The 11518-nt window shown below is 33.8% G+C and overlaps 1 protein-coding gene across 1 annotated transcript; it reads left to right on the top strand.

The window, feature by feature from the left end:
* The first annotated feature begins 4993 nt into the window (after positions 1-4993).
* Positions 4994-7060, top strand: LOC149545321 (putative pectate lyase 18). The gene is made up of 5 exons (XM_089793928.1): positions 4994-5194; positions 5624-6254; positions 6416-6519; positions 6628-6766; positions 6854-7060. The coding sequence occupies exons 1-5, from the start codon at positions 5028-5030 to the stop codon at positions 7058-7060; spliced, it is 1248 nt and encodes a 415-aa protein (XP_089650054.1). The 5' UTR covers positions 4994-5027.
* The last annotated feature ends 4458 nt before the right edge of the window (positions 7061-11518 follow it).

Genomic DNA, 11518 nt, shown 5'->3' with positions numbered 1-11518 from the left:
GACTGGTCAAATGAGGAGGAAAGAAGAAGCCGTAAAAGATATTTTTCATTCCGTTGTTCATGTATGGAACCCTAGAAATTATCCTCATCAACAAAATATACATGCACATTAATAAATATTTATATATATTCATGTAATGTGACATTAATTAATGTACTTATTTTTTTCTTACCTTGAGTTGTAGGCATTCGTCAATTTTCAACAACATATATGCCTTAAAAACACAAGACAACTTGCAAAGGTGGATTTGGACCGTGACTATGAAGAAATGTTAAATTGTGCGGAGTGATACACAATTTCTAAGGAGGGTGGATGCCTACGAATAAAAGGGAAAGATGGTTTGCAAGTAATTATTTCATCCCAATGAATATTTAAAAAATATATATAATTACTACAAAATGATGGGGCTAAATATAAAATTTCTTACACTGGAGAAAGTTGTCTTGATAATGAAGAAAATGATTCATCGGATCACAGGGCTTCCGATGTTGGCCAAGGCAAGAACCACCAATGCCCTGAATCGGGTGGAACTGTAAAAGAAAACCCTTGCTAAGTGGGATGGAAGGGGTATGAAGATTAGTTGTGTTAGTGATATAGAGTTAAAATTTGAAATTCATGTAATTGCACACAAGATATATAGCTCCAGTTGACTCAATAATGTATCATGTGGAGCAGTGGATCTCAGTTACGGGGTGGTGAAGAATGACATGTCCTTCGACCCTACCAAGTTGGTGTTGAAATTGAAGACAATGAACATGTTTAGAGAAATACTACAGAATATGAATGGGAGATTATATCTAGGTTGCACCAGGGTCAAAATATACGATGCTCAGAAATAGACATGTTCAGGAGAAGAGACATTGATAGACAAACAAATTGGTCTGTTGATTATCAAGAAGAAGAGTACACTACCAGAGCAATCAATTTCATAAGTAACATGAAGAATCATGGGTGTCTTGTCTATGATGAAATTCCTCGATGCATAAACTACATGACCTTTGGTGAGAAACAAAAAAGGCAGTCAACATGACATGACACACTACCACAGTAATCAAAATGAAGAACTATTGTTTATGATAATTCAAGGCACATCAAGAACAGGAAAGTCATATTTAATTGGTTCCATTAGTCAATCTCTTCAAAATGCGGCAATGCCCTCCCATTCTCCCCTTCTATTACTTTTCCTAATAGGAGTTGCAACATTCAATACAAGAGCTTCTACAATTGATTCAAAATAGAAGGTAACAGTAAGAGATTGTTCTCAACTAGAAGGAGCAAGGCTCACAAGTTTTTGAGAAGAAATTCCACATTTAAAATATATTTTGATTGATGAAATGAGATTCATTGGTCAAAAAATGTTGGAAAATATAGATTTATGACTGCGACAAGCATTCCAACAATCTGCACACATAAGCTTTGGAGGTAAATATTCCATTTCTACATCATGAATATCTTACTCATGTGAAATATACATTATTTGAATCAAATACATGAATAAATACATAGTTTTTAAAATATATTTTTTCCTCAATTGTATTTCAGGTGCATCTATAATATCGGTGGGAGATTTGGCCAGCTACCTCCTATCAATGATAGAGCAGCATATGACAGTAATAAACAGGAAAAGTTTCTAGGTCAGGAATTCAAGACTGTGGTCACACTAGATAAGATATTCAGACAAGATGGGGAAGATATTGAGCGACAAAGATTTTGACAACTTTTGATGAATCTAAGAGATGGAAACTCACAAATTGATGATTTGAGGTTGCTGGTGTCAAGGGTCCCTATCAACATAGATGTCGCAACAATTGTTTAATTTGATAATGTTTTTCATTTGTTCTCAAAAAATGAAAATGTTCATGCTCGTAATAAAAAAAATGCTACATTCATTGAAGCATCCGATTGCACCTTGTGTTGCATCGAAAGTAGCTTCTATCAATCCAATAGATTACTGTTAAAATGATGAGCTTGATTTGGAGTTGTTAATCTGTAACAATTGAAGGGTCATGCTAACTTCAAATCTATGGATAGAGGTAGGTCCTATAAATGGGGCTCTTGGATACATTCAAAAAAATATCTACAAGAAAGGAAATGCTCTGCTTAAGCCTCCAGCATATGTGATGGTTGAGTTTGATGGTTATTCAGGACTACCATTCGAAGATCATAATCCAAAGATAATTCCAATACCATGAATACAAAATGGTACAACAGTTCAATTTTCATTGAGGTTGGCATGGGCATTGACCATTCACAAATCTCAGGGATTGACTCTTCCCAAAGCGACAATTGATGTAGGATCAAGAGAAAGAGCAGGGATTGACATTTGTGGTAGTTTCACATGTAAAATATCTCTAGTATTTGAGAATGATGCCTCCTTTTACGTATGATCATTATGAGAAAATGAAAAAGGGTAGACAAATTTCAAGCGCAAAGATGAAGAAAATAGACTTAAGTGCCTTGAAGATAGTTGACGTGATATGTTATTCTTAAATGTTATGTCCATAAAAGTCTTTTTGGACACATTAGTATTTTGTTTGTAACACTCCCTACTATATTCCATGTTATAAAAAAGTCTCTATTATACAATGAAAAATGATATAACTAACTTTCTTGATTTTAATTTATTCTATTTTGAGAAACCCAATCTCTTTTTGTGATATTTAATTTTTATAGATCTTAATTAATTGTAGTGATGTATTAAGTAATAATTATATCTTAACTAATTGTAGTGATTTTTTAAGTAATAATTGTAGATTGATTCATTGAGTAATATCAGTTTATGTTTACAATTTATATTTACTTTTGCTACTATGTTTCTTAATGTTCGATGATAATATTATGGAAAACTTTTTTTTTTAATTTAAACTATTAAATTAAAATATTCATTACAAAATTTCAAAGAAAAAACCAATGAATATAATTTACTTATTCTAATTATCCTCCAATATTAATTTTCTTTTGTTTCATATTTTTAAAATTAGTGAACTTAAATTTTTCAAATATGGTACAATAAAATAATAATATTATTAAAAATAAAATATATTTCTATTGACTTTATTTGGTCTATATTTAAGTATAAGTGCTAAATTTGATTTGTGTGTTCCATATTTGATTGTATCTTATAACGGTTTTATATATATTTATGTTGATAATTGTTTAAAAGTTTGTAGCATATCATTTGAGCTATGGATTTTCTATTGGAGCATCAAATATCATTGTTACGAGTCGTGCTGCTTCTGTGACCTCAAATAATTTCTGTGAGATCGATTTAGATAAATGTAAAAGAATAATCCAGAAATCGTGCTCACACCTAATCAAAGCCTTGGAGAATGGTTCATTGTTAATTGATAGTGTTGATGAACTAGAAATAACGGAAATGGTGGATGTTGCAAAAGTTATTTATGACACATTTGCAAAAACGGATGCATTTCTAGAAATGATGAAAGAACTCTACCGTGATCATTGCTCTAATAAAGGTCGCAACACCATCCTTATCATTGAGGAATATGTGATGCAGCTGCATCATCATGGAGAAATGTTCTTTCTTTAGTTTCTTCTCATATTTCCTATACTCCATCTAAATACTTCTACTTGGGCTTATATTTCCTATTTCATCTATGTAAGTTTTATGAACAACAACATGAATAAGTTATTTTCACTGTTCAAGTCATGGACACATATTTTTCATTTTCATCTATTTGAGCTTTGTGAACAACAATATTATGTATCAAATTTATGCTCTCATTGATTGATATGTTACATGCTATATTATCTATGCACAATCATCAAAACTAATAATAAAATGTATAAAATTGAGCTATTTGTATGCATAATCATCAAATTTTATACCAATAAATATAAAATTTGATACTGACCCTTTAAAAAATTGACTTTTTAATTAAGTCGTTCAAAATTAATTATCCAAATGCATTATGCAAAATTTTATTTTAATATTTATTAATAATTAAAATGATTTATTCTAATAATTAATTAAAGTGAAAAAAGAGAGAGTATATATTTAAACAAATAAAGTTATTAATTGTGTGCTGCTACTAGCTTATATATATAAAGGGAGAGTTATCCTTCTTGAAGCGCCTGTTTTGATAATCTAACTACAATAGATAACTCTCTACTTATATACATAAACTAGTTTATATAACAAAACTCTTAATTAATTTCACTTCAACGAAAATTCTATGATTCTAATCATGCATAAAGTTTGATTTTAATAAATCATCTACCCATATATTTTCCCTATATTACAGCCATTGCCATCGCCTTCCACATCAATCATATGAAGTTGCCATCGCCTTCCACATCATATGAAGTTCCGAATATAGAACATCTTATTAGTTATCATTGCATGCATGAAGTTCCCAATTTAGAACATCTTATTAGTTATCTTTGCATGTGACGTCTATATGACATCCTCGCATCCTTAGTTGACAGCGTATCTTATTTTGTCCCGAGAGAAAAAGAACCGTGAGAGCGTGGGAAGCTTGGTAACAACAGGAGTCGATATTTATTCTTCAATCCCCGTGCAAATTACGGAACACAAATATGTGACTTTTGAATGTGAAACTGAAATTGACCGAAACGACAAACATTTTCAAACGTTTGGTCGGAAATCTTTACAAACATTCACCTATTGATGTGGTGAATACGAGCGTGTGAGAAAATCATGAAATATGGTGACAGCTCAAGTACATCCTTGAAACTTTCACTTCTTATATCTGTGTTTTTCAAAGAGATTTTGAGAATTATATCTACTCAGGAAAAAGTTGGAATAAACATGCGAAGACACATTCAACAAGTGCTTTATCACATTAGTTAAGAAAATCAATAGTTGCTAGTCATGTGCATTACGACCGTAATAATCGCACTGTATTAACGTGCATACAACAACATTTTCAACGGTTCGCAAACAGAAACAGAAACAGACTTCACAGACGCTCGTTGTCTATATAAGAGAGCCCAATGCCATAGCATTTCATACAACCATTGCGAGTTTCATCTTCTTATCGAAAATGGCCTCCAGTGAAGCCTTAAAGCCATTGCTTCTTTTGTTTGCTTCCTTTCTATTCATGTTAGCAATGACGGAATCAATAAGAACTCCTTTCAACACGACCAAGGCTGACAATAGCGTTAAATATCATGTTGAGAAGCCGGAGCTTGTTGTTCAAATGGTGCAAAGGTAATAAGCATGTTGTCTTTGAGAGGGTCTAGAAAGTTTAGAGAATTTAATTAAATAGCTCATCACATTCAATACATTGATATGCAATGCATATGACTGTGTGTGTCAATCATTCTCTACTTATTCTTATGCTCTTGCTTGGTGCTTGCCTTACCGTAATTTCTATAATACCATTCTTGTGACAGTAGTTGGTACGCAGCTGTCAATAGCTATAGATGAAAATTCTATTCCCCATATCATTAGCTGTTAACGATTGTCTTTGTTCAGATACATTAATTCTAAGATGAACATGATACTGCAGAAAGGTTATCTAAGTCAGTTCAATTAAGAAGGCTTCGACGTTCTAGCGTTGTTTTATTGCCAGCATATATCGACGGCTGCATACAGTTGAGTTGAGATTATTTAACAATTTAAAGAGCTGCTGCGCAGGAGTTTAAATAGTTCGAGAAGAAAGCTGAGCTCGTGCGAAACAGGGAACCCAATTGACGACTGTTGGCGCTGTGATTCCGATTGGGTTAACAACAGAAAGAGACTGGCTGACTGCGCAATTGGATTTGGCAAAAACGCCATTGGAGGTAAGAACGGGAGGTTTTATGTCGTTACCGATCCCAGTGACGATGACCCCGTCAATCCTAAGCCTGGCACTCTGCGCCACGCTGTCATCCAAACCGAGCCTCTCTGGATTATTTTTCAAAGAGACATGCTGATTCAGCTAAAGGAGGAGCTGATCATGAACAGCTACAAGACTATTGACGGCAGAGGAGCGAATGTTCATATAGCAAATGGAGCTTGCATTACAATACAGTACGTGAATAACATCATTATTCATGGAATTCATATCCATGACTGCAAACCTACGGGAAATACAAATGTGAGGAGCTCGCCCACACATTATGGGTATAGAACTATGAGTGATGGAGATGGGATTAACATCTTTGGATCAACCGCAATTTGGGTCGACCACTGTTCATTGTCAAGATGTACAGATGGACTGATCGATGCCATCATGGGCTCCACTGCTATCACAATTTCAAACAACTTTTTCACTCACCATGACAAGGTGCTCAAAACTGCCGGTTTATTTAGTCTGCCATTAATTTAGCTTTGCTTTTAAAAAGGTTTCATGATTATATTTATGGGCATGCTTTAAAAAGTTACTAGAAGCCTATTAGGAGACACATAAAGAGTATTGGTATTTATGGGCATATTCGTTTTCTGTAGGTGATGCTCCTTGGACATAGCGACGCGCATACCGAAGACATCAAAATGCAAGTAACAGTTGCATTCAACCATTTTGGAGAAGGACTTGTTCAGCGTATGCCCAGGTATAGAATTCCGTATCAATCCTTGCATGAGGAACACAAGACATTAGCTCACTCAAGTTTATTTCTTTGATTTTCATTTCACTATAAGATGTATACGTTGTGATGCAGGTGTCGACATGGAAATTTCCATGTGGTGAACAATGATTACACTCACTGGGAAATGTACGCCATTGGCGGAAGTGCGAACCCCACCATTAACAGTGAAGGAAACAGATTCCTAGCCCCTGACAATCGATTCCACAAGGAGGTAAAAGTCCATTTGCAACTGATGTCTCATATATGTTCTTTGGTGTTCAATGGATGTAGAATAAGTATGGTAATGGGAAATGTGCAGGTGACAAAGCACCAAGATTCAACAGAAGGGAATTGGAGATCACTGGGAGATCTGATGTTGAATGGGGCATTCTTTACAGCATCAGGAGCTAGAGCATCTTCAAGCTATGCAAAGGCTTCGAGTATGGCGGCAAGACCGTCATCTGTTGTGGGCTCAATCACTGCAGCTTCAGGTGTTCTCAACTGTAGAAAGGGCTCGAGCTGTTAGACCAAAACATATGCATTATAGACAAATTGTTAGGAATCCCTTAATTCTATAGCTTGCCAAGCATGAGAGGACGGAGCGAGGCATGTTAGTTATTTTAGTTTTGTTTTTGGAGAGTCTCGAGTCATCTTTTAATAAATTTGAATATATCAGTAATGTTATTCTCAAAATTGAAGAATTGTCGTGGAACGTCAAGCCAATAACATTTATATTTATATTATCTTGATTGTCACTGAATTTCAATGTATTTCTTGAGTATGCCTTATAAGAAGTGCAATATAAAGATTGAGATTAGCTCAATTTGTGTTCACAGATTAGATTGAGGTTCATATAGATTGATTTTGACATGCTATTTATTCACACCAAATATTACTCAAAGAAGTATCAATAGTTTCTCTGTATTCTTAAAAAAAATCATTTATTATAGAAAATTGATTTAGTTTTATTCACATAACATCTAGGGCCTCAAATATTATGCTTGGTAAAAATGGAATAGAGTGAAAATGATCCTACAAATAAATCTCATTGCTAAATTTCTTCCAAATAAGACAATCTATTTATACCAAGATTGGTATGTTGCACTCTATGATATAAAAGGTGTCAACAAAAAATAAGTACAGGCTATATTTGATTAAAAAAAAAAATTCCCACACAATGCTACGAACAAACTCTTCATTTTTCTTTTGTTGGGTGTCACTTGAATTAAAAGTAGGACATCATGAGTTTGACAATCATCTTTTTGAAAAGTTCTCTCAAATGATTGAATAATTATTTGTTGTTAAATATTTATTTCTTCTTCTAAATAAATAGGAGCTATTAGGGTATGGTTATTGCTCTACATATCTGGAAATTATTTTGCTTTGCTAGTTGCATTGATATGAATTTTTTGTTTTTAAAGAAAAAATTGTGAACCATCTCAAAAATAAGACTATCATTGGTGAAACTATTTTGAATCGTAAATGTTTAAAGATTGATGAAAGAGCATCTTGGGTTGGTCAAAATAATGCTCTATAGATTTTCTCAGCAATCCTTGTGGTTCTTCTTACTAGTGATTTGAATAGTTGGGTTGGTGAAGTGTTCGTGTCTTCATTCACGAGGTTCACTTGGTTTATATGATTTTCTTTCATGTTCACCGAGTGACTTTTGTGATTGTTTTTTGTGCATTAAAAAGTAGACAAGGTAAAGGCGGCTGACCCCAGGTTACAATAGGTTGGAGACAAGCTAGTAGTCCTTCTCCAATAGTTCATCCTATACCTTTTATTATCATAAAAACAATCCGTCTTCACAAAAAATGATCATAGTCCAGTAGGGTTTTAAACCAACCATTCTCTAGGAAGCTATACAAAGAGCGAGTGACATCATTTTCCTTTCTCTTGTCCTTATCCTCATTTTCAACTCATAGAAGATACAATTTCTTGGCCATCGAATAGATCATCTTAGTGGTATACTCAGAAATGGCCTTGAATTTCCTGTGTAGGGTCTCTTGGTTATCAAAAATCTCTAAAGGGACTTCTATAGCCTATTCATCCTATCATTAATTTCATCTCTTTCACGTGGGGGCCGCTCTACCTTCCCCCCACCCCTCTTTGCATTCCTTATAGGGTAAGTGATATCACCACCCAAGCTCATTTCTGGGGAAGGCATCCCTTAAAAGGTATTAGAAACATGGGAAGGGCTAGGGTTACCCTTATTCTTAGAGCCATAGGTAGTGCGTGTCATTTCCATTTTCCTCTTGCTTGTAGGTTTAGCCTCCGTCCTCATGGATTTAGACCTAACATCATGAATATGCATTGGTGCTTCTTTAGAATAGAAGAGTTTCTACATGCCCACCTCATTTGAAACACTGGATTGTTTATACTAGATCATTCCTTTGAGAGATAGGCCTCCCACATTTGATATGAGTTCCTACATCACTACAACATTTGAGGACAAATTGCGATGACAATTTGTGATGGCGGTGTAATCTGTGTTGTTTTTCATGTCTCTTTTTTTTTGCAATTCTCCTCGATGAAATTGCAATACCAATATTGGCATCGCACTTGCGACACCCCTACGAGCATAAGCAAAAAAAAAATCATGACATAAATAATTTTCCATTTGTTTTGGTTATGGAGAGATGCACGCGAAAGAGGTGGAGAGCTCCAAATGAGGGTGAATAGTTGTGAATGTTGTCATGCCCTTGTGATTGGTGCATTTTGTTGTTGTGTCCTTGTGATCTTTACATTTCATTACCATGCCCTTTCTTTGCGATTTCATTGTCATTATTTGCCCTTTCTCTGCAATTTCATTTTCGTGTCGTGCCCTTTCTCTGCAGTTTCATTGTCATGTCATGCCCTTGCGATCTACATGCCCTTGCTCTGTGATTTTCTTCAAGGGGTGAGAAGAGGTACATATGCAAAATGTTTTTTCTCTTTTCCTTGTAAACGTGTATGTCTTTATATTTCCTTCTAAACATGTATTTGTTTATATAGTTAGAGGGATCTCTTTTAAGGTGGTTATTACATATTATCTCACAATAGAAAAAAAGGGCCAACTACATACATATTCCACAATCCAAATAATAAAACAATGAAAGTCACTCAACCTGTGCTAAGTGAATTATCTCAAGATCCTAAACAAAAATATTGTAAACCATGTAAAATGGGTAGAGTTCACAAGAAATTTTATAAAAATATATAATAGCAGATGTTTCTAGAGAGAAACAAGGCAAAACCCAGTTAAATTTGTGTAGTTGTTGATTACAAATTCATGTAGAACTCTCATCAGATTAGGTAAACATTCCAAAATCTAGATATTAAATCAATAAAACTCACTCAACCCTGCTAAGTGACATACCCCAAGATCTTGCATATAAATAATCCAAACCACAAAAAGTGGGTAGAGTTCATAGGAAATTTTACAAAAATATATCATAGAATATATTTTTAGAAAGAAACAAGCCATAATCAAGTTAAACTGGTCTATTTTTTTATCACCTAGGTTGATTACAAATTCCCCTTTCTCTAGGACTATGAAATGTTGCTCTTCTTCAGTGAGTTGTACCACCATTGAATATTTTTAGAAACTCTGGTCAATGTTGAAACTTTGAATTCTCAGATAGTTGTAGGGATTGTGGTGAATATGTAACACTAATGAATGTTTTTACCAACTCTTTCCATTGTTCAAATGAGGGCATAGAGAGCTATAAATGTTTTCATGCCCTTGTGATCATTAAATTTTTTACTGTGCCCTTATAATATGAAACCAAAAACTGATAAAATTATAATTAATTGATGAGATCAGTTGCAGAAACCTAACTGATATGTTTTCTTGTGCCATTGTCAAATTCTTACACTTGTTGAGATTCTAAACACTTGCAGTACTATGAATCATGAGACACGATGGAAAACTAGACAAGATTAGAGATTGCACTATGAAACAACTACTGAAATTCATTCATGCTTCTCCATGAGATTTTGAGAAATTCTCTCCACGCACATTTGTTCCCATGTGAGTTCAACATATTGGTGAACTAAGTGTATGAAAAATCATATCCAAAATTCTTTATTAGGGAATATTGCAGTTTACAATTAGATGTCGATCCCGTGAGTTTTTATTGTGTGTTAGTTGATATAATTCTATCACAATTTGTACTACACAATATAATTCAATGCGGAGTTATGATGTTAATTGGGGCAGTCTTCAAGGAATCAGGTGGCATGGGGTTGTCAAAGTATGCCAAAGCTTCAAGCGTGGGTCATCCCTCTATGCCTTCCATCATTGTTAACGTGGGTGTTCTAACTCTCTAACTTGCTAAGCACGATCAACACAATGAAGCAAAGCTTATCACATATTTTAGTTTCTTTTGACGTCAAGATGCTCCACCCATTTCTCATGACTTCAAAAAATGTGTGAATAATACACCTCTCATATCTGAAATACATCAATAAACTTGATTAATGCTGCAAAAATTCATTTACATTTAAAAAAATTGAAGGTTGGGAATAATGCAGTGCCTAAATGAGTTTTGTTTAAAAATGTAAAATGTACAAATATAAAATCGTATAATTCTTAAGACGATGACTAAGATAATCTTTGATAAAATGTAGAGATTTCACTTATAATAGCATACACTCTTAATAGATAACCTTATAACTTATTTATCATATTGTAAATTGCATTTTCTTTTTTCTTTTTTTAACCATATCGTGCCAACTCTTTTAAATAGAAGAGTATTCTAATCGTTATAAAGATGCATGAGTATTGATTGTAATGTAATACTTGAATTCTATATAATGTGTGAAATCAAAATATTTGTATGTTCATCATAAATGTAAAGCATTATTCAATGATTTCTTTAAATTTTCATTAATTGAAACCTTACTGTCTTAGAATACCACAACTAGATAGATCATTACATAAATATTGCAAAGTAACCTACCAATGGTAATAAAAAAAGGTAGGAGTTAGATTTTAAATGTA

This window comes from Cupressus sempervirens, chromosome 7, assembly GCF_028749045.1.
Source record: "Cupressus sempervirens isolate cs-2001-9-10 chromosome 7, ASM2874904v1, whole genome shotgun sequence".
NCBI classification, from domain to species: domain Eukaryota; kingdom Viridiplantae; phylum Streptophyta; class Pinopsida; order Cupressales; family Cupressaceae; genus Cupressus; species Cupressus sempervirens.
The sequence above is the reverse complement of the archived record's forward strand: the minus strand, read 5'-3'. Positions and strand labels throughout refer to the sequence as shown.

Coding starts and splice junctions, on each gene's coding strand:
- LOC149545321 (XM_089793928.1), top strand. CDS start 5,028: ATGGCCTCCAGTGAAGCCTTAAAGCCATTGCTTCTTTTGTTTGCTTCC. Junction 6,520..6,627: donor CTTGTTCAGCGTATGCCCAG/GTATAGAATTCC, acceptor GTTGTGATGCAG/GTGTCGACATGGAAATTTCC. Junction 6,767..6,853: donor ACAATCGATTCCACAAGGAG/GTAAAAGTCCAT, acceptor GGAAATGTGCAG/GTGACAAAGCACCAAGATTC.